Genomic DNA, 23,910 nt, shown 5'->3' with positions numbered 1-23,910 from the left:
GATGTTTTTGTTTTTTATTCAGAAAGGATATTATGTGCCTTGTTATTAATGTACGTTTCCTTGTCTGGTAGGCATGATTGAAACTTGAGAAAATTAATACAACTGGATGTTTTGCGACATTAACTCGGCTATAAATTTCCAAAATGGTTATTAAATATGTTTCCCGCGAACGAATTAGCAAATGTATTTTGAATAATTGAAAGTCGCAACACCTGAGACTGTCTTTGCCATTTTGCGGTTTACAATTTAGCAATATCATGTGTCAATTCGTAGTAACCTAGTCCCTTATGTGAACCAACAGGATCCAATTACGGTATCTAATTACTCGTTGAACCGTCTGAGAAACATCTGCTTGGTACTTTGAAATAGAATAAGCACGTGTGTACTCTTTCCGTCAACATCGAACTTAGTAGAAGTTACAGTAGTAGTAGTACTGGCGGTGTTATAAAAATAGAACAAAGCAAAATAAAATATGAAAGTAAATACAAAAAAAAAAAAGAAAAAAAAAATACAAAACACTAGATCTAGTATTTCTCTAATTTATGCATAGAACTTCAGTCTTATGAACACAACGTACATTTGCATATAGGGCCTCTCCAAGAACACATCAACCTTGTATACTGCCAAAAATTCTACACAAGTCTGAAGTCCATTTGGGGATGTTCCTCATCCTCATACTTTAAAAGAACGCTTTCTGTACATACTGGTTCGGATAGAGGACACTTCTAGAATATTTGTCGAGTTTGATTTTTTGAAATTAAAAGGTCATTCAAATATTATGTATGATACATTTTTTGTGGCAATTTTAAAATGTTTTAATTGTTAGTCCTTTTATCCGGGCTAAATGTTATGTTGGCATATTGAAACATTGAAGTTTAGGCAAAGCCAATAAATGTAACTCTGATAGCCTAATTCTATTTTTTCGTCTTTTGTTCTGTTGAAAATGCCTTTGAAATTGAAATTTTACATAATGTTAGATTTGTATAATTTACTTATTTTGCTTTGATGTGTGAAGAATTTACTGAATCTTTCTAAATCGTTTTGCATATTTTTGTTGTCTCGGCATCCAAATTAAACATATAAGCCGCACCATGAGAAAACCAACATAGTGCCTTTGCGACCAGCATGGATTCAGACCAGCCTACGCATTCGCGCAGTCTGGTCAGGATCCATGCTATTCGCTAACGGTTTCTGTAATTGTAATAGACTCTGGAAGCGAATTTAATGGATCCTGACTAGACTGTACGGATGTACAGGCTTGTCTGGATCCATGCTGGTCGCAAATGCACTATGTTGGTGGCAAATGCACTATGTTGGTTTCTCATGGTGCGCTCATATATTCTTAATTCCGCCCTAAGGTGTCTACATATCTGATATAATTATTGTATACATAAGTATGTAAATCACGGGCGTTCTTGTCTGCAGCAGCTGTTTGAAACCCACCCGCGTTAGCCTGCGCCGTGTGAACAGGAATAGATATTGCTTTATGTTTCAAGTTGATATTCAAATAGAAGTCTTTAACGTATATAATAAAACAAAGAAAATAATTGGTGGCTGGATCTTTTTTCTTTAATTTACTATTTTTGTTTGTAAATAATTGGTGGTGATGGCGAGATGATGATGGTGATGATGATTACTGATTACCTGGTTTAAGAAAATTCCACGGGCTTACTAAAGTTCGAATAAATGAATTTAAATATATCGAATGCTGCTTCTTACGTTCATATAATAGCAACTATCTCAGATATTTATGGAACATTTTCGTTTTTCAGAATTATATGTCATCACACCACAGAAGTATATTCCAAAATGGGTTTCATATAAAAGAAGTCGATATGAGTTATTGTCGTTTATAGAATTTCTTTTGAATTTTAGTCACTCATTGAACTCTTTTGCCTTCGTAGCTTTTTAGTGTTTAGCTATAATACTTAGGTTTGTATCCTTTCACTACGTTTTGTACGTATATAGACCTCGTTCGTTGTTGGAAGGTCTTTGAACTCTCAAAGCAGATAGAACAAAACTTATAAATATGTCCTTTGACTATGAACAAAATATTGAACATTTTAAATATACTTTTGATACAGCGGGCCACCATGTGCTGTAAGCCTTGTTCTAAAATTGATGTTGGATATACTTACGTGGGACATATTACTTTCATATTTTCTGGTCTGTTTTGTCGAATACTGAATATGGTTCGTCAACTAATCGTGTTTTATGATTATTTACACGACCATTCTAACACGAACCGACTAGGTCATTCTAAATTCGTGTATTTTCCATAGGACTGCTTTATAGGAAAATCTGCTACTGCTTTTCCTACATTTCTTTGATTAAAACAACTAACCTGTTTCAATAAAAGTATCCTTCAGGCAGATAGAATAGATAACATTTTTACGCCCTTTATATGACATTCAGTCGAAAACCTTCACCTTGAACTTGGCAAGGGTCCTCACTGAATTAAAAGTGCCAATGTTTTTTTCTATTGTACTGACTATTTTCATTTTTCAGGGGATATAACAAAAATAATTTTATAATAATAGAAAACTATTTTGAATGTTGTAAGTCTATATTTGTCTTGGACTGCTTCATGTAATGCCAAACTGTACTCATTCTTTTTCTAATCAAATTACAGCATTATATTAAACCTAATTAACCGCTTTCATTTTTGTAAGTATGGCACCTGTTCGCTTCTTAGCTGCTTCTGACCTATTTTATTTATCAGAGCATCAGATGTCAGAGGCGCGCTGGAAAAGAAAACAACATAAAACTGGCAAAAGTCAGGTGAGTGAGGCGATAACTGATGATGATGTATTGATGATGATGCCGTCAAAGAAAGATTTTGTCGTTGAATAGATTGATTGTCTTTCAGAAGCGCCCTATAATTCCTTTGCATCCAAACAATGATTTTATTTAAGACAACATCGCTGTTTATTAAATCTATATATAATTTCTTAAACAATATTACAGCAATATACTGTATCCAGTGAGAGTTTAAACAACTTTTACCCTGCCGATTTTTATAAATTTTGTACAATTCATGATATTTCCTCAAGCTCAAGTACAGACAAATTTCAAAGTGATGACCACTGTCCAAAACGTTTGCAGAGTATAAGATTCTTTCACTAGTTGTAGGTGCAGATGGGAATATCTGGCTCGATGGTAACTGTTTAAGCGGTAACGAGGCTCCTGCCGAGTTACCGCGTTAACAATTACCCGAGAGCCAGATATTCCCATCTGCACCTACAGCCAGTGATTGAATCTTTTTCTTGCATGCCATATTCAACAAATGATAGTAAAATTATATTCAAACAAATGATTTTCTTATAGCACATTTTTTCTTATAGTAGCGCACTAACAAAGCGCGGGAACTTTACGTCCGTAAACAGGAAGTACGTCATGACGTTACAAATTCGAAAACAACGTAATAGTTCCGGTTTAGTTTTATCATGCATTGAAACGTTATGTTATTTCCGTAAAATGAAGTTTTTTGAATCGAGAAAGATGTTATAAGAAACGAAGAGAAACTATCAAGGTATTTGATTTTTATCCCGTTTTACGTAAAACATAATCATTACTACACAAATCTACTGTACATATGTAGTTCTTTATACGTCATTTACGGCACGAGAGTTTGCTATCACCGGTGAAATCACCAGAAATCCCAGTCTGGTATGCACGAAAATTCATTATACCATTAATTTTGATAAAAGAAACGTCAACGGGTAATCAATTATAAAACACAAAGTAAAACCGTATCATTTTTCTAGGGTGCCTCAAGGAAAAGGATTTAATGAGACAAATTCTAACTCCGACATTGAAAAATTAAGGTCGAATCCTGTGGGACTGTTTTAAATTTTGCTCACCCTGGGACAGAAGTAAAACCTACCTACGAGTAACGACAAAATAGCTGATCTTCTTTATTCTGTATAAAATGGACATATTTCCAATGGCCGCAGCACACACCAGGACCCATTTTAAAAGTCGGCAAATAACAATGAGACCCCAAATTGTAGTGGTGGTGTATGATCCAAGTTTCCATGAAAAATTCTGTCATGTTGTTATTTCATTATGAAAATGCTACCTACATATCAAGCATAGATCTGTCATGTGATTTCCGCAAAAAAAAATTAAAGAAAATAAGGAAAATAGGTCTACAGAGCAAAAAAATAATTGAGGACTATTTGAATCCGCCATTATTTGGCTACCATTTTTTTCGCGCCATTTTCCTATTTAGTGTCTGTATGCCTATAAGAAAAACGCTTTCCTCTGACATTGTGCCAGTTTCATTTGAAATGTACAAGCAACTTAAATGCATGAAAAAATACATTGTTTTAGCTTGATATCAACAGTTTCTAAGGTTTTATGGCATTTTCAGTAACATAAGAAAACGTGTCAGATTTTGCCAAAAGTAGCTGTCTCGACATAATTTTCAAGCAGTTACCCTAACTGTAGAGCTCCTTGTTTTGCCCTGTTTTGTCATTTTCTACTCTGATCTGCATACAAATTACACATTTAAACTGTTTAATATGTTCATTTTTACCTCTGATTGCCAGAAATTAGCAATCTTAAGGCTATAAATATGCAGGTTTTGAAAAGAGAACACCCAAGACAGTGAAAATGTGATATTTTTGGGTTTTATCCTCATTTACAGCAAAATTGCAATAAATTTGTCATTTTCTATCAAATTCTAATCAAAGGAGCCCATTTCCACTCTCATCTAGCTAGATTTCAATTTTTACCAATGTTCCCTTATAGGTTACAACACACTAAATAGCTTATATAAAATCGACATATTTCCAATGGCCGCAGCACACACCAGGGCCCATTTTAAAAGTCTGCAACTTACATTTTCTTGATGAATATTGTCAGTGCTGAATAAAAATCAAAAGAAAAGTGGGGGTCATGTTTAATGCAAGAAAAATATTTTCAGTCAAACACACAAACTGCAAAATCACAAATTGTAGTGGTGGTGTATGATCTAAGTTTCCATGAAAAATTCTGTCATGTCGTTATTTCATGTTAGTTTATGAAAATGCTATCTACATATCTAGCATAGAAAAATCGAGAAATATAACAACTTGATTACCAGAAAGGGGGACTTAAATAACAGATAGTAAATGCTTTTTAAATCTAATAAAAAGCAATTTGGATAAACAAGATTTCTGTGTAACTGTGAAATGCACTGTGGTGTATATTTTAGAATGCAGCTCTAGGAGAGCAGTGGGAGAACGTTAAACAATGCATTTCTTAAAGATGCTCTTGTTGCATGACAAACCATTAAATTACAATTCAAGTTAATTAGGCGTAAAAAATGTTTGTTTCCAGTATTCCGACCTACCCTAAATTTTGGTCCGACCCTAAATGGCCTTGGAGAATTTTTTTTTCAACTTTTAAACAAAAAGTTGGAAAACTGCATTTTTTATGCTTTAAACATGGTCAGCGATGTTAGAAATTAACTTACTGATGCTCGAAAGACGTAACCCCCTTATTTGTCTTCATTTTGACACAAAAATAATTACAGAAAAGTCTCACTTAATAAAAAAAATCGACAACAAAAGAATTTCCGACCTACCTACCCTAATATTTTGAGCATGCTTCCGGAAACAAAAAAAATATTTTAGGCCTTAGGCGGAGAACAAATAATCTGGAATAATTCTAGCATACAGAAAGGAAATACATATTTTTGTGGTAAAGAATGACAGTCATGTGAAAGGCATAAACTATTTAGATGATTATTGGAAAATGATTTTTTACTCGTTTTAATAGTTAAATTACTTATATAATCCAGGAAACAATGAATTCATAAAACTTTATCAAATCATTACAAATATAAAACCGGACCTCACTTAAGTACATACAGATATAACAACTCTTATCATAATGGACATGACTGATTCTGCGTTTGCTACCAGTGTAGATCATGATCAGCCTGCATATCCGTGCAGTCTGATCATGATCTGCACTGTTCGCCATTCAGTCAGTATCTTTTTGGTAAGCACCCCTTTAAACAATTAATGGTAACATACAAATTGAAAGATGGACAAATTCATTACAGCAATTTAGGATGGTAAGGGTCAAAATGTACATTCCTGTAGAGAACCCAGCAAATAACGTTCACACAGCTAGACACCAAATAAAACCACTAAACACTTAACAATTAAATGTTAAACTAAAAACAGAATTAAAATCTGAAAAGACACGGGGAAAGATTCTTGAACATAATGATATAAAATGGAATATAGTTTACAGACAAACTTTTATAGAAATATATGACACAAAAATTAGAAAAACTCGGTATAAATTTCTAATGAAAATAGTTCCAACTAATAAGGTTTTTAAAAAAATTGTTGAAGAAATAAACTTGTGACTTGTAACATGCGCTTGCACATTATAGAACACATTTTCTGGGAGTGCACAAATGTTAACATTTTGTGAATAAATTAAAACAATTTCTTAAAGCAAATCCAGGAAAAACCATTCTATTCAATCTAGAAGATGTTTTTGGTATTTAGTGTTTTGAAATTATAAATATTGATCTGATGAAATGTTTAAGATTTTAATGAAAACAGACAAAGGTTCCCCGTTTTTAACCATTTTTATCATACTTAATATTCAAAACATCAGAATTTGTCTAGAAAATAAATAACAATTATCAAAATGAAGCTGATTATAACGTTAACAACTTACAGTGTGTATCTTTACAACACACCGTACAGAGACACACGAGAAACAAGTGTAAAAGTCTACTTGAAATAAAAGTAAATGAGCACAAATGTGTACAGTCTGCAGCTCTTGACTTTACACTGTATCTTTCTCATAACTACTTTTCATGCATAATTGATACACGTTTTTGACATATGCAACAGTTTTAAATACATATTCAGCAAAATAATTGAAATGTTGAGCATAAATAATTGAAATGTTGAGCATATCATACAAAGTATTTGTTTGCTGTGTGAAAGACCAGTAGTATTAAATAAAGAATAACAGCACGATATTTTTGGCAGATATGTTATTGTTCATATAGATAACGACCTTTAGGTGGAGGCGGGGACTAAGATATGGAGTTTAGCGAAGCATGTGTCACTGTGACGTAGCCAATTGAATCCGCTACATATAATATTTCCATGTATTGTTTATTTTTCTTTGGTATTTAATTATTCCTTAGTAATACTTTCAGGAAAGGTATTTTCTTCCCGAAAACGTTTGAAAATGTGAATTCCGATTGCCTGAGTTTTTGTATAGATAATTATTCGAAATGCTGGGTCGAAAAAATCTTTGCGAATATCAAAGGTTCTAGTGTGAAGAAATCTCATCACATGGGAGTTCACACTTATATGACAGTCAACAGTATGGGAATGACCTCTGACTTTTGACTGAATAAAAACATACGGTCTAAACGTAATGACAGAATCCACTCCTTTTGCAAGTATACATTTGCTACTTAACAATTTTCATATTATATTCTTTTCCTAAACACACCTTAAACTTTCAGTTAGGCAATCTATTTTATTACACCGAGAATATCTCTTGTATAACCCTATCGCCAGAAGTGTCTCGTGTGAAAATGTTTATGATAATTTCTCGGTAAATACGATATCTGTCAAACGATTTAGTACAGAGCGGTGACTTTAACAGTTCGTTCTCGGTGCTCAAAGGGTATTTAAGAGTTTGTATATAAATGCTCGCATTACTTTGCGTTTATTTCAAAACATTATTACATCCTTAATGTGAAAGATCTTTAAGTTGACATAAAGTATATTAAAATTGTTACATAAATTTACTATTTCTTTTATACCTTTGAACCGTTGGATGCACTTCCAAAACACAATGCAGTTTCTTGAAGTTTCAACGTAAGTAAAATTTATAGTTTGCAATTTGAAAGTTTATTTGACTGTATGCTTAATTTCGTTTGAAACAAGGGTGTTGAAATATTTTTTTAAAACGTGCTGGTAATGTGTACAGTATTGCTTTTCTAGCTATTGAGTGAATTTGCAGTATTTTCGTTTTCGTTGTTTTAATTGTGAAATTATAACTTTCACTTTTTAACGTAACTTATTTCAGATTATCGCGTCGAAAAATGTGTCTCTGAATAAAGTTTCGAATTATATATTGCATTTTGCAGGTGGTTTTTGGGTTAAACATGTGTGTAATATAAAACAATGTTAGTTTTTAACGACCATTCACTGCAAACAGATGCTGATGTTTAACATTTAATTAGAAATATCAAAACATCAGACATATTTTCAACAAGCAAAATTTTAGGAAACAAATCAAAATGTAGTTCTACACGTTCCGACAAGTTTTTCTTACAACGTTAAAGTTGTTTGAATTCTGAGTTTTTAATAATAATAATAATAATAAAATCTTTATTTAATGAAGGTAACATACAAAGTGTACATAACATGAAAATGAAAGCACCATGATATATTAAGGAAATTCAGCCAATGAAAAACTTTGCTAACTACACTTCAGACAATCCGAGTCTGCTTACGGTACTATTTTGCACCCCCCCCCCCCCCTCCAAAAAAAAAAATCTCAAAATTTTCATTATGAAAAACTCACAATTTCATTTTCGCTTATAGAAACATTTCACACACAATAATCAAACGATTTTATATCATGCAGTCATATAAAATGCATAGATGTGCTTAATTTTGTTATATTTGCATAGCATTACAGAGAACCAAAATGTTTAGTCTATTCCATTTAACCCACTGTAAACATTTTTGTTTTTGTATTTAACTTACGTTTTAGATTGATTATTTAAAATAAAATTACTTATTCGTGGCATGTTTTACACTTCCGTGTTATTTTAGCCTATCCAGATAGATATTTTGTGTAACAAAACTACCCGTTTATAATTACGAGCAGTAAATTCTTGCCAATAAAGAAATCATCCGGATAAGTACTTTCATAGTAACAAAACACAAAACCGCCTACAATACGAGCAAATGTATTTTATCAAGATATTTAAACATAAGGATAGATATTTTTATTGTAAAAAAACCCCACAAAACTACCTTCATTGTGAGCACCGAGTATAAACAGGCAAAGAAATACTATAATTACTGTACTTAATTGCAGGAAAGCTGGTAAAAGGACATGCACGGCAAAGGTACAGATCATTTCTGGCTTGATGGTGCTAAGCTTGATTTTAGCACAAACTGATGCAGGTGCTTGCAAGAGACGCTTCACTCGACAGGTTATACATTACAAGGACTGTCTACCTAAACGAATATTCACTCGTGCATGTGTAGGATCATGTGTTACGCATGCGCATCTTTCTGAAACCAATCCTTTGAAAATTACACACACATGCTTCCAATGTAAAGAGGCAGTCACTAAGCAAAGCAAGGTGAAAGTTCTTTGTCCAAATCGGGACGGACAAGCGCCATTTAAAGAAGAGTTTTTAAATGTTCCTGTACCTCAAGAATGTCAGTGTGAAGCCTGCTCCTTTGACGACATGATTGGTGTTGCGAAGTCAACGAGCAGGGAATGAATTCTCCAGCAGAGAATGAAATGAGGTCCAAAGCAATAACTTTCCCTGTGACTTGGTGGCAGGAGATCGAGATAGAAGCGAGTGGTCGAGGTTGGCAAGAAATGGCGAATTGTCAACGAGTGAAGCAAGAGCCATTCAAAAGCGCAGAGAACTGCATGGTTTCAAATGGAGGGGTATTAAAAGGAACCTAATGTCCGACTTTCTATAGCAATAATGAAATAGTGGATAGGGTTAAAAGGGTACTATCTTGTAACACCATGACTTCGATATAAGTGGCAACATTTTTGATATTGTTCCAATCGTGTGCACTACCTTACCGAAGTAAATTTTACAAGATAAATGCTAGTTTATAACTGTATAACCCGCAACTGATGGGAAAATAATCAATAAAGAAGGGAAAGGGAGATTATAAATGTTTGCAAGAGGTTTCGAGTTCACGATGAAGAATTTTTAAGTGCAAGCGACGTGGACAATTTTAGAGTCAGTTAATTTGATAAATTTTAGTCAGTAAGAGATATTGTTGGTGGATGTTTACTTATTCAAACATCAAATAAATATAAATCATTATTAATTGATTTGTGATTTATTTAAAACACTCAGTCTAAACTGTAACGATTTATATATAAACTAGAACCATTGTATCATCATGTTTTGCGAATATACCTTTATTATTAAAATGATGTACAGGTCTACTATGTTCTGTTTTGCTATATTTCAAGTAGAAAATCTGCAAAAACTGTTGCAAAATACAAGGCCTTGGGTATTGACAGAGCATACAGAAAAAAATATGTCTCTTAAAACGTATACTAACGAATAATTCATTTACTTTTAAGCACCCGATCAAGAGCAAAAAAATCGGTTTTGGGACATGGTGTATGTCATACATTGCCGAGGCAACTGTTTCAAGTTAGTCAGACCTTGTGATCAGCTTCTTATGAAACAGGCCCCGCCAAAGTAGGGTTCACCATTAATCCATTTTCCACCGACAGATTGCTGTTACACCTCACAATGAAGCTTTAAATTTTTACGGAAGGATTGTATTTACAGTCGCAATTTTCTGTAAAGCTTTAAAGGTGGTCAATCACATTTAAACAACATTTAATGACATTTTTTACTTTTTGTATATTCTGGTAGAGAATTATTTAAGGAACAAAAAGACCGATTACATAGAGTTAGATTCCTATTTGAAATGTATATTTTATTATTTTTATAAAATTTTGTAATTACTCCCCTTTAATATGAAAGTATACAAAAAGCTGGGTATTTCTTTTTTATTCGATACAATGTCTAGTTTTACATTTGCATTTGATAGACATATCAACTATTGAACAATCTGAACCAAAATGCAAGTTTAAAAGCTGTGTGTAGCTTCTGAATTCATTGATTTCCAATCTATCTTGGTTGCGCAACCAAGATAGGCAAAGGGAGGTAATAATAATTTTTCAAACTTGCGTTTCTAATGAATTCCATCTAAATACATAATTTTTAATGCAAATATTTAACAAATGTATTACAATATGTCTAATATTTAAACATTTCCTTAGGCAAAGTATGTTTATCAAATTTATACTTATGATAAAATAACTCTATCTTGGTTGGGCAACCAGGATAGGAAAATGAAATTTTAAAAATACCTCCAGTGAAAATCTAATTTGTATTAAGTGTTAAGTGAACATAAATGAGTGTAAATGATCAGATGCTAAAGTTTCGAACAAATCCGTTACATCGCCAAAATCTGATTATCCACCTTTAAATACGTATTAGAATAGTCTCTATCATTCCTAACGTTGTAAGAAGCACTTTAAGCAACACTTTCAGGTATATGGAGCTGATTAGCAAGTCAAGATCAAATTAGAAAATAATTCAAACATTAACGGAAACAGTTTTTATTATATTTCTCGATATTAATGTGAATTATTCCTCGACATTCCGTTTGTGTTTGTGTTTATGGTGAGGTATACGGTGAATATTTTTACGTTTAATGTGGCGGACGCTGAACATTCAACATCCCTGACTAAGCATAATTTGGGTCTCTTACCAGTGACCCGAAAAAAAATGTTCACAAGATCTCCGTCCATTTAATGTAGCACTGCCACGACCTAGGCACAGATAAACAAGACGTTTAAATTTTAGAAACGTGGTCAGTTACGTAAAAGTTGTGTAATAGCCTTATCACAATGTTCCAAAACGACTGAAACTATATAAAGTTTAAAAATATCCAATCCACTTAAAAACTCTGTAATTGTTTGAAGATGTATGCAGTATGCACCTTAGTACATGTGTCCTTGCTGACAGTAGCCGTTATTGCACAAGTGCCGGAAAAAGGGAAATGTCCAGATGTAGAAGTTCAAAAAGATTTTGATCCAACAAAAGTAAGTTGCTGTAATAGAAAATGCGTGATGACTCAGCAATATGGCGTACACAAATTTTCAAAATTGTTTAAATCATAGTATCCGAGTAAAACCTATTTATTTTTTATGTCTTCATAGAAAACTGCTTAAGTTTGAATAGTATGCAAAACGTACTTTGGCCACAGACTTTCAACATCAAGGTTTGGTGTTTTGTTTCTGGCGAACGTGTGTTTATAGGAACTTTCTTCAAGGGGATTTTGTCTACTCCCATTGATAACCAGGTCACACATATCTTATGATCTATATATGGATCTCGAGTGGTTCTTAATAAAAACAAAAAATGCCTTTCATTCATTACAAATGATATGAAAAATGAAAACATTTAAAACGACGCTTAATTATATTTGCAAGCATGTGCCATCGAAGGATGTTCAACTATTTCGATCAGGAAGTTGATTCTTGATTTTAATGGTAATTTCAGATGCTTTTTATTACCTCTGTATTTTTGTTAGTAATCCTAATGCACCATGAACATTGTTCCCGTTATAAAATAATGCACGTGGTATGCTTTCTTTACAGGTAAAAGCTGTCATTTTATTTCTTGAAATTAATCTTTCTTTGCAGTTCTCTTTTGTTTGTTATGTTCAGTTGTAGAAATCTTTCGCTTATAAGATATGATAAGACCCACTTATCTCGCCTGCAAAAACGAAAGTTGGCTGTCTTACTAAAACAAGTTTCACTTGTTTAACGTCAGTTAAAATTGTATAGATGAGCAATATATAATAGGCCTATCAATCTTAGATATATAGAGGATATTTGTTTGTTTTAAGTGAATATGGTATATACATGTATCTCACTGAGAAGTGAGAAAATTTCAAATATTTTCACGAGCTTTTATTTTATGCTAACTAATGAAATACTGTATTCTATCAGTTAAATATTTTCATATTTCATCATTCACACTGTAAAAATATGAAATCTATATTTTCACACTGTGAGAGATATAGCTCCGCCCCCTCATTACATTGTGTATGAATTTTAAATTATTTGCTTAAAACAGGATGAAAATTGTAGCCGCACTTTATTCTTTATAGTATATTTCTCGATTCAAATTATTTTACTTAAAGAGAATTTCATACCGTTATGCAGCAAGAAATAAAACAAAATGGAACTTTATGTTGCATGCGTCTTTATAACGTCACAGCACGTCTGACGTCATGTCTGTTTACGCGCGTCTGTTTCCCGCGCTGAGATTAAAATAGTTGCAAAATGCACATCTCAACGTAATTGAGCATAAAATAAAAAGAAAATTTGTTTGTTTTTTCGTGAATATAGAATATATGTCACCTCGAAGTGAGAAAATTTTCAAATTTTCACTCGCGCTACGCGCTCGTGAAAATATTTGAAATTTTCTCACTTCTCAGTGAGATATATTCCATATTCACTCAAAACAAACAAATTTCCTCTATATCATCCATGTATATGCAATTTAAACACAAGTAACACTGTATTTTTGTTTTACAGTATTTTGGAAAATGGTACGAGATAGCAAAATTTTACACGAGTTTTGAAACTGGACAGAAATGTAATACTGCTACCTATACACCGAAGGTTAACGGTCATTTTACTGTCTACAACACTGGTTTGGACTCTAGGTAACATAAATATATTTTATATCCATCAGCAAAGAGAAGTAGTCGCAACATGTAATCCCTGAACAAATTAGATCTGTTGTGCAGGAGCAGGTTTAAATTGGGATCCAATAATTTAGCGGGTTGAACGGAAAACTGTCATAACTCATATTGAATAAAGAATGAGTTACGGTATTATTTTCGTTCAGCTCTTGAAATAGTATTATTACAAATTGTCGTTTGCATTATCTCAGTAAAATAATTGCTTTGCTACTACAATTTACAACAATCCCAATATTTTAATATCAGCCGAAACATTCTTATTAAAAAAAGTTTATATGTGTATTTCAATACTTTCATATATAGACATATATTGAAAAGGGCTTTTGTTAACTTTCAACCAAAGACTTTGGGGACTATCAGGTTGCAGTTTGAGATCATTGCATTCTTGAAAACGTGGCTTATCATGCAGGATATGTCCTTAATAATGTTTTCATGATTTACAATGTCCTGTAAATTGAACATGGTGGAGGTTAAGACGTGGAGTTTGGTACCTGCCTTCAACCGGTTGAAACTCTCCAGAATTTTCTTTATTTCCTTATTATTTGATTACTTTGCTTACTGCAACGGATGCTTATTGATACAACTTTACTCAGGAAAATGTCAACCTGTTTAGCTTTCTGTCAAATCCCTTTCTCACTGTTATTGTAAATTATTCATGAAATGACTGAAATGAAATTTGAGCCGCGCCATGAGAAAACCAACATAGTGCGTTTGCGACCAGCATGGATCCAAACCAGCCTACGCATCCGCGCAGTCTGGTCAGGATCCATGCTGTCCGCTTTCAAAGCCTATTGCAATTAGAGAAACCGTTAGCGAACAGCATGGATCCTGACCAGACTGCGCGGATGCGCAGGCTGGTCTGGATCCATGCTGGTCGCAAACGCACTATGTTGGTTTTCTCATTGTGCGGCTCAAATATGTTTAATAGGGAAAAGTGGAAACTTCACAGGTCGCTCAACACGACAAAAACGAAAATGTTGCAGGCTCGGTTTGATTGAGCCTGTTCATGGACGGTAGTGGAAATGCATGCTACCGTCCACGCCCTCTAGCCCCGGGTTGGGCAGAACTCAACATTTACACATACTATGCTAAAAGTACAAAAAAAAGCAATTTAGAGACCTCTCTAGTTGCTTAATTAAAATTGCAATTGGCTGTTTGAAACGGTTGCCCACTGTGTTCCTTTTATTTGCTTTTTTGTCTTTGCTGTTTAACTGTTTTACTTTGTCTAAGTGTTATGTAGTATTTTATGTAGATGTCAGTCATTTATGCGGGAAGTCAGCGTTCTTTGACGCATCTATATCTACAGGATCTCTGTCTTTCTAAACTATTTCTAAACAAACCGCCTTGGTAGCCTAGTGGTAGAACGCCCGCTTCGAAAGCGGGAGGTCGGGGGTTCGATCCTTGGCCGCGTTATACCAAAGACGTAAAAATGGTACTAATGACTTCCTCGCTTGGCGCTCAGCATTAAGAAGATAGTGCTAGGACTGGTCGGCCCGGTGTCAGTATAATGTGACTGGGTGGGATATCATGTCACGTGTCTACGGCGTGATATGCCAGTGAGGCAGCACTATAAAGATGGGCATTGTGCTCACTGCTACAAGTAGATACCGTCGTTTGTATGACTGAAAAAATGTTGAAAACGACGTTAAACCCGAACACACACATTTCTAAACAATATATGAAGTGTTTCGATAACAAGCAAGAAGTTATCTCTAAGGCGTGTTTCAAAAAAAAAGGGGGAATCTAAATATGTATGTATGTGTGTACACTGTAACAACGAAAATACATTCAAAAGACTTTTTATTTTCATCATTTGAACAATATTAACTTCAACTTATTTACGATGACACCGACAAGAAAATACTAACTCCGGTCATTTGTTTTCGGATCATCTGTTTTGGAATATAATAGGAAGGTCGTATTTGTTGTTGGAGTTAACCCTAACCTGCTAAATTTCTATAATGAACTTGTCCATCTTCCAATTTGGACAGTACCATTAACTGTTAAAAGGGGTGCTTACCAAAAAGATACTGGCTGAATAGCGAACAGTGCAGATCATGATCTACACTGGTCGCAAAGGCAGAATCAGTCGTGTCCAGCATGGTAAGGGTTAACACACAAACATGTAAATAATTATTGAAACATACTTTTACTTTGGTATTACGCTTAAAACGCCTTATAAGTCTGCATTTTTTCGAAATTTGTGCAGTAAATACAAAGCATAGTTCTATGCAAAATAACATACAATACTTTAGCATTAAAGTTCAATTTGTGGTACCTCTCACATGACATAACTCATCCTCATCATCGTCATCGTCATCGTCATAACTGCATTCATCTATTTCTGACATGACATTATCATCATCGCATTTATCGTAAGCATCATATAGTCATATTGTATTGTAACCATTTCTTTTACAGTGACAAGGAAGTGAATGCAACTGGAGACGCATATAGTCCTGATGAGAACGAAAAAGCGAAGATCAAGGTCCAGTTTAGTGAAAGTATGTACTTATAGCGAGCTCGAAGAGCAGGCCCGAAGGGCTTGCTCGAGAATCGAGCTTTACGGTAACGCAAGTATACTTGCACACTTGGTGATGGATTTGAAAAGTTTCGTCGGAAGTTTTTAAAAAGCGCACCCTAGCGGATAGGTGCTCACAGGAAGTACTTCTTTCCGGAGTGAATACAGAACTTCATTCAATTGCTAAAAAATATTCACCACTCAACAATAATGAAAGAATGCTTTCCAGTTGTTTGAAAAAAAATATTATTTTCATTTAAAAGAGCAAGCATCGGCCAGAAAATGGATAAAATGTCATTATTAGGCAGAAAGAAACGGGAACGCGGTAATGACGTCACCGTGACACCGGCTTCCCATAATTTTTGCAACGTATGATATTCACTGTTACAGATATGGTGACACTAAATGTAGACTTTTTCAAGTGAATGGTTTCTCCTGAATTCTTGTGAGTAGGGAATAGTTTCTTTGTGACAAGAAAATGATGCATAATATTTTTAGCTAAATCCGATTTCTTTGAGCTCGCTTTGAGGCTTTGCCTTATTTCATATTAGGTTACTGGATTTGTATAGAGCAACATGCACGAGTTCTGTAGTGGAAATATTGCGGGACTTTAGGATCGCGGAAGAACGAGTGCATATATGTAAATATTTTTTTATTATATATGCATACAACACTTATAATTGTTATATTTAATTACAAATTTGTTTTTAGCGCGAGTTCATAGAAAATATCCTCGTTAAAAAACTTTTAAACGCGACAACACACATAAAACCGCCGCCACAAATGACGTCACACATCCGAAACTTGAACGTCAATATCGAAAAATATTGACGTTTCAGGTTCCAGTGTAATTTAACAGAGTTCATAAATGAATGAGTATGTTAAATATTTTACTTGATTCGCTTGATTCTAAAATCATTCTTGTGTCGTGATACTGGCGTTATCAGATAAAAAAAACTCTTAACACCGTGGTATGGTTGTGATTTATGATTGTACGGCCTAATTTTTAAATCTTTGCTGTAAAAAGTCTCCTCGAACTTTGACTCAGTATTGTTGTATTGTCTGAGCGGCTATGTGATAGAATTCCGTTTCAGCTACTGCTACTGCGTGAGTGTGTTGCAATGTTTATTACCTCTCATGAACAGACTCAATGAAACCGAGTCGGCAGACCTTTTTTAAATATGCGCATTGCGTGATCGTGTAAACATGTTACGGCCCCATGACGGATTATTCAAAAGGAAATTCAAGTCAACGTGATCAAACAACGCTGAAATTCCCACTCATTTCATAAACATGAATGATGGACAATATATTCAGTTACAGCATTTTGCTCGTTTTATGCTAGAATAGCGTTAACGCAAGTTTGTTTCATGTTATAATATCAGCAGAATATTTCTGGATACGTTTGTACCGTCGCCCTACCGGAATCGGGCATCAGTCAATCTCTCAGGATTCTGCGGATGTTATAACACGAAAAAAACATAAGTTATCCCTACATTATATTCCGAGTTTGACATCTTTTTCCACTTCTGAATGATATTTTTCCCTGTTACAGAATCACCGTATGCGGATTACTGGGTGTTGGACACAGACTATGAGACGTATACCTTGATCTATTCTTGTATCAACATACTTGACGTCACCCATCTTGATTTCTCTTGGATTTTGAGCCGGAAGCCAACACTAGATCCGGAAATCAAAGCGAGACTCTTCCAGAAAGTGGAATCATACGGAATTAAATCGAAAAACTACAAAGATGATGACCAATTAAGCTGTCCGTGGAATATTTACTGAATTTATTAAAATTACTTTTCATATATAACTGCTCCGCTTGTAAATGTCCTTGAAAAAATAAAACATTTATTCTGACTTGAAAATGTCAAAACAAACAAAAAAATATTGTTTACTAGTGGTTTATATTTTGCTAAAAGGTACAAAAAACATGGAAAACTTTATTTTGATCGACTGAAATGTAGCCGTGAACTAAACTTTTATTTTTGTCATCATTTCCTTTGTAGTGCAAATTTACTGTCGGAAATGTGCATACCATTTATGTAATAAAAAGAACGGCAACCTAACATTAATATATGATTCGTAACAAAGACTGTATCCATTTAATAAAACAGAGAAAATGAAAATTCTGCATTTTAAAGACTGTAAGATTAATTTAATTCGCAACAACGTTCCTATCATATATATCTCTACAAATGATATTATCATCGTCTTGAATTTTGAAGATACAAATGTATCTTAAAATAAATTTAATTGTATGATCAAAACTGGGCAAAAGTTTGACCCACGACAATCATAAATAAAATACAGTATTTTTTTTTACATGAGCTATGCTAGGATATCCTGCAAGGCTATAAGTATCCAGGAATATAATGTTTATGGTGTCAATCTTGCAGCTTTTCGAAATATATATAGTGGAATACCGTAACAAGGATGTTTCAATGATTTAAAAGTTCATCATTTTCTATAATCGCCTTTGCTATCTCTAATGGTAGTACGTAGTAATCAGGCCTAACCATGTTACAGAGTACGTAAATCATGCATCAAAAATGTAAAAGAAAAATGAAGACTGTCTGGAAACATTAAGAACAGCAAGTATAACCAGAATAGAACAAACAGCTTACCATTTCACAGGATACTGTCGATAAAGCCTAACCGTTAGTTCAACATGACATGACTCGAGTTATGAAAAGAACAACAGCATATTTATATAAGAATGAATACCCATTTATTCCGATCCATTTAATATCACAATTTTCCTGCAAGTTTTTCTTGCACGACATAATTATTGTATATATCACTTTTCATGTCATTAAAGAAACCCCTAGTCAAAGATAACTTTCCTATTGCATTTCTAAGTGTTTTCTTAGCTTCATTCATCAAATAGCTTTCTGATGTAGCCAAATCAACAATCCCTAGTGACTTTGCTGACTCCGCATCTAGACGTTTACCAAACACTAACGCTTCCCGTACTGCAGCGCCATTTTGTACCTTAACACTGAAATATAAATTTATATTAAGTTAACGGAAGTAGGAATATACAAAGAGCAATTACAAGTTTATTTTGCACACGGAGCTTGTCGAACGCTTTAATTTAAACAGAAACCGAATGTTTCTTCAGACGCCCATAGCTACGAAGAAAATGTTTCGGAATGTACTTTGCATATAAGCTGTCTAATTAATTTATTAAAGCAACTAATAACGTTCCAAGTAATACTCAGAGTATGTGGCCCGTTTTTCCAGAAAATTGCTTTCAATCTCTTTATCAAAGACTGATAAAATATGTAATAAAATAATGAAATAACAACTTAAACATCAGGCACTGCTCTCTAACAGTACTGTTTCCAACAGCTTTTAAGATAAATGTTTTACAGGATTTTCCCCCAGTGAACACCTTCAATACTGGATAATGCTTCGACTCTGTTTTCTGACTATATTTCAGTATACTGTTATTTGGCATTACAATAATTCATGAAAGTTTATGAAATGCACATGATGTTATTACCCCCACCAATAACGTCTACACTAAAGTTCCAAAATCATAGAGGAACGTTTCTAAAACAGTCATCATTTAATAAAAAACTACATACCGGAAGAGATCAATCATTGTTTTTGTGAAAGGTAATTTCACATGTACCTCTGGCCAGTTGATCCAGCACCGACCCTGTTTCATGATCCTATAATCATGCATAAGGGCAATAAACGCACCTTCCGCTATAGCATGACCTGAAATAAGTCACGGCATTTTAAAACAATCCATGATGTTTTTAAATACGCCACACTATTTTGAAATATGTCGCAATACTTTTTAATACGTTAAATAACTGCATGAGAAAACTTTATATCAAGATTCAAGATGAATGCAAGGCCATTATCTTATTCTGCAGCATTTTGTGCCAAAGAGCAAACCACTATTGCAACCTGCGGCAGTCGTGGATACATAGATAGATAGATTTATTTCAACATAAAATGTACAATTTACATGGCGACTTATAATTAAAACATACAATCAAACAATAAACAAACATGTATGAATTAATATAGCCATGTCAATCAACATTATATGTTAAGGATTACACAAAAAAGAGTTAAAATAAACTCTTATTTCCATTGTGGTCCTTAAGATATAGTATTGTATGACATAGGAAGAATAATTTATCACAGTAAAAAAATAATCACAGAAAAATACCCGAAGATAAGTTTGTATAAAAATCCTATGCTTAAAAATGATTGACTAGTTTAAAAAATGATTGACTAGTAAAAAAACACAATGCAAAAATCTATCTATAATGCAATCTAACTAAAAGTCATATTAAGCTTAAAAAATGTTCCTTAACCTTACGTTTAAATGAATACATGGTTGTGGCATCCCTAACATTTTGTGGCAGACTGTTCCATAAACAACAACCATTATAAGCAAATGTTTTTTTTCCCAAAACCTTTGACCACTGGGAGAGCATATCTCTTACTATCTGACATTGAAAAACCTGTACCATCAAGGAGGCATTTGCCTTTGCTCTGAACCTTGTGGATAATCATGAACAGTATTGATAGGGGTAAAGTGTTCACTTAAATATGAAGGAGCAATATTAGAATTTATTTTATAAACATGACAAGAGTTATTTGATTAACTCTACTTGAAACTGGTAACCAGTTAAGACGTGAAAAATGCTCAATTCCAATGTGTGACATGGGATTTAAATTCAACACAAAACGTATAAGTTTATTTTGTGTGACCTGTAACTTGTGTTTTAATTCCTGTGTTAAACTATTAAACCAAGTAGAAGAGGCATAGTCGAAATGACATTGTACAAGTGATGTAACTAAGAGCTTTTTTTGTGTGCAAAGTGAGGAATTCACTTTTACGGTAGAGGAATTTTAACCGAGCATTGGATTTCTTAATAACAGACCTAGCCACTGACTCAAATGACAAACTTTGATCAATGGTTGCACCAAGATATTTAACTGAAGATTTGGATTCAATAGTTTGACCATTGCAATTTATATCAAGATTACCATGTTTTTTAACCTTTGTACTGACCCAAATAAAATAGATTCTGTCTTACCAAGGTGAAGAGATAGTTTATTACATACAAGCCATTGACTGACAATATTCAGATCCTGACTTAAGAGATTTTCAATATCACACTTGTTTTTGGCAGACACAAGAATTGCTGAGTCATCAGCATAGAGAAGCAGCTTGTTTTTTACAACAGCTGACATGTCATTCACATAAATAAGAAAAAGCAGAGGCCCTAATATAGATCCCTGGGGCACACCACATGTTATATTGGCAGAAGAAGACAAAGTACATGATATTTCAACCAATTGGCGTCTATCAGACAAATACGAAGAAAACCATCTGATAGAGGACTCTGTGAGACCCAATGCTCTTAGTTTCATTAAAAGAATTGAGTGGTTGACGGTATCAAATGCCTTTTGTAGATCTAAAAGAACCATACCCACAAGATGACCTTTATCCATCTGAAAACGAATATAATCTGTGAGGTGAATAAGGCATGTATCAGTTGAAAACCCATGTCTAAAACCTGACTGATATTCATACAAAAGACTATTTTGCACAAGGTACTGTTCTAACTGATCATAAATGACTCGCTCAAAGATCTTAGATACAATACTAAGGATAGAAACTGGACGATAATTCCCAACATCCGTCTTATCATTCTTTTTGTACAAAGGCACTACACGAGCAGACTTAAGTTCATCAGGGACAGTACCTTGTATAATTGACAAGTTTATAACATGTGAAAGTGGACCAGCAATAATAGAGGCCGAGTCTTTAACAAACGTGAGGGAATCCCGTCTAAACCTGTCGCCTTATTTGGACAAAGATTGTTTAGGTATTTCAAAACCTTATTTTCAGAAACAACTGAAAATGAAAAACTATCAGGCTTTACACCTTTAGAAGAATAAAAATTAAAAACAAAATTCATACCAAAATTATTAACACAGTTTGGTAATTTGCTCACAAGTTTATCTGCAACAGAGGTGTAAAATGAGTTAAATTTTTCTGCCACCTTAAGTTTATCAAAACAAATGTTACCATCAATGGTCAGACCAATATTACTTGAGCACTGATTATTCTTACTTGGTAAACCTAGATCTTTTAGGCTTTTCCATAAAGACTTAGAGTCATTTTTATTGTTTTCAAGAGAAGATTTAAAGAAGTTCTTTGTTACCAAAAAGTATGTCTCAGAAAGGTCGGTATTCAACTGGGTACAAAACATATTTGTTTTTGTTGGGTTTTAGGTCACACCGACACACATTTAGGTCATATGATGAATTATTCAGCTTTAGGTCATGGAGGAAGACCCCAGGCCAGGTATCCTAAGTACCTGTCATTATTTCAGCACAGGCGGGCAACCGGGTAAAATCATCTAAATTCCATAGGCCAGACAAACGGCTTCCTCAAATGAAAGAATTCTACACCCAAGAAAAGTTTCGAAGTCAAGGAGTTGAGGGACGAATGATCCGAATTTAGCGATCTTAACAACTGGGTCATGCATCTCTATTTGCCTTTCCTAATTTGCACATAAATAAGCAAACATGTGCCGGGTAGCTTACCATTTATTACCGCCACCGTAGTTAGTCCAAGGGACATAAGGCGTTTATAAAGCTTATGAAGTTCGTCATGATATTCATCAAGAGTTGTCGGACTTTGTGTTTTCAGCCAGTTTATATCGAGTCCTGTACTAAAAGCTCTCCCTTCGCCAATTGTTATAAGCCCAGTTATATCTTCATTTCTAAAATTAAAAAAAAATCATGTTATGTGAAAATAAGTTCTTTATCAATTACCAGTGATTAATTTCTGATGACATCTTTAGATTAAGTGTCACAAACACAAAAGTATATTAATAAATAAGAGATTTTTAATTGAAAATACCTAAAAGCACCCAAAACAATTGCTTCTATTAATTGCGAATTCTGCACTACTAAAGAAGCTGCTCATTACACAAAAGTCTGAAACTACATGTATATCATGTTCAAATAACACTGTTACCCCTATTTCAAGTGTCGGCCGCTCAATCCAGGGGTCGTGGGTTCAAGCCCCACTGGGGTCACGATCAAGACTTCTCATATGACACCAGTACTGGGTTTTCCAGGAAGCGGACTCGAGAGTGGTTCCAATTAGCTTAAAGCTTTCATCACAATCGAGCTAAAACAAATTAGTATAAACTAAACTACTCCTATTTCAAATCAATGACATCACAGATGGTTATTGAAAGATCGGCGTGAAATTGGCAGTACAGCAGTAGCAGCAGTAGGGAGATTCTTCTTACTATTTTATACTTTACACACAGTAGAATGAGTGACTTATAACTTACTTTTCGATGTCGTCCAAAACTTGATGCCATGTTCTCACAAAGTCCATGGTAAATTTGTTATCGCCATTACACATTATAACCACAGCAATTCCATCTGTGTCTATTTGCAACCGTATTCCATTGTAGTCCATTATGTCAACTGATGTTTGTCAACAAGTGTTTAGTCCTGTTATTTTTATTATTCCCTTGGTAAAGGATATTGAATATTCCGCTCGCAGCTACACCATCCACAAATCTACTTTAAACGCTTACCATTTAGTAAGCTATTCATAGTATAAATAACCTATATGATACATTAAAATTTTGCTTGATAAATTCTAAATATTGACCTCCCTGTGTTGATATGATAGCGTATTTATTTACAATTTATAATGTATGCCGCTTCGACTGTCCGCAAGTTTTTCTATCGTTAATCTGCAAACCACATGCAGTTTTATGATTATCAACAAGTTTTGTACACACAGTCGTCAAATCTTCCTTAACA

At 34.0% G+C, this 23,910-nt stretch overlaps 2 protein-coding genes across 2 annotated transcripts; one reads left to right on the top strand and one right to left on the bottom strand.

Moving 5' to 3' along the window:
* The first annotated feature begins 11,724 nt into the window (after nucleotides 1-11,724).
* Nucleotides 11,725-18,129, top strand: LOC128557602 (apolipoprotein D-like). Its single transcript, XM_053545138.1, has 4 exons — nucleotides 11,725-11,874; nucleotides 13,378-13,508; nucleotides 15,969-16,051; nucleotides 17,624-18,129. Exons 1-4 carry the CDS (start codon nucleotides 11,755-11,757, stop codon nucleotides 17,860-17,862), a joined length of 573 nt encoding a protein of 190 aa, XP_053401113.1. The 5' UTR covers nucleotides 11,725-11,754; the 3' UTR covers nucleotides 17,863-18,129.
* Nucleotides 18,130-18,185: 56 nt separating this feature from the next.
* LOC123549638 (uncharacterized) lies at nucleotides 18,186-23,571 on the bottom strand. Its single transcript, XM_045337891.2, has 4 exons — nucleotides 23,427-23,571; nucleotides 22,666-22,844; nucleotides 19,671-19,806; nucleotides 18,186-19,078 (listed from the first exon to the last, which is right to left on the bottom strand). Exons 1-4 carry the CDS (start codon nucleotides 23,555-23,557, stop codon nucleotides 18,829-18,831), a joined length of 696 nt encoding a protein of 231 aa, XP_045193826.2. The 5' UTR covers nucleotides 23,558-23,571; the 3' UTR covers nucleotides 18,186-18,828.
* Between the last annotated feature and the right edge of the window lie 339 nt (nucleotides 23,572-23,910).

The sequence above is a fragment of the Mercenaria mercenaria genome, chromosome 6 (genome assembly GCF_021730395.1).
Source record: "Mercenaria mercenaria strain notata chromosome 6, MADL_Memer_1, whole genome shotgun sequence".
NCBI lineage: Eukaryota > Metazoa > Mollusca > Bivalvia > Venerida > Veneridae > Mercenaria > Mercenaria mercenaria.
Note: the sequence above shows the minus strand (reverse complement) of the source record. Positions and strands in the feature narration are given on the sequence as shown.

What these genes read in the sequence shown, in the direction of transcription:
- LOC128557602 (XM_053545138.1), top strand. Translation starts at nt 11,755, where the DNA reads ATGTATGCAGTATGCACCTTAGTACATGTGTCCTTGCTGACAGTAGCC. An exon ending in AACACTGGTTTGGACTCTAG is followed by an intron (nt 13,509 to 15,968) that starts GTAACATAAATA and finishes TTTCTTTTACAG; the next exon opens with TGACAAGGAAGTGAATGCAA. An exon ending in CAAGGTCCAGTTTAGTGAAA is followed by an intron (nt 16,052 to 17,623) that starts GTATGTACTTAT and finishes TCCCTGTTACAG; the next exon opens with AATCACCGTATGCGGATTAC.
- LOC123549638 (XM_045337891.2), bottom strand. Translation starts at nt 23,557, where the DNA reads ATGGACTACAATGGAATACGGTTGCAAATAGACACAGATGGAATTGCT. An exon ending in TACGGTGGCGGTAATAAATG is followed by an intron (nt 19,807 to 22,665) that starts GTAAGCTACCCG and finishes GACTTATTTCAG; the next exon opens with GTCATGCTATAGCGGAAGGT. An exon ending in ACAATGATTGATCTCTTCCG is followed by an intron (nt 19,079 to 19,670) that starts GTATGTAGTTTT and finishes TTTATATTTCAG; the next exon opens with TGTTAAGGTACAAAATGGCG.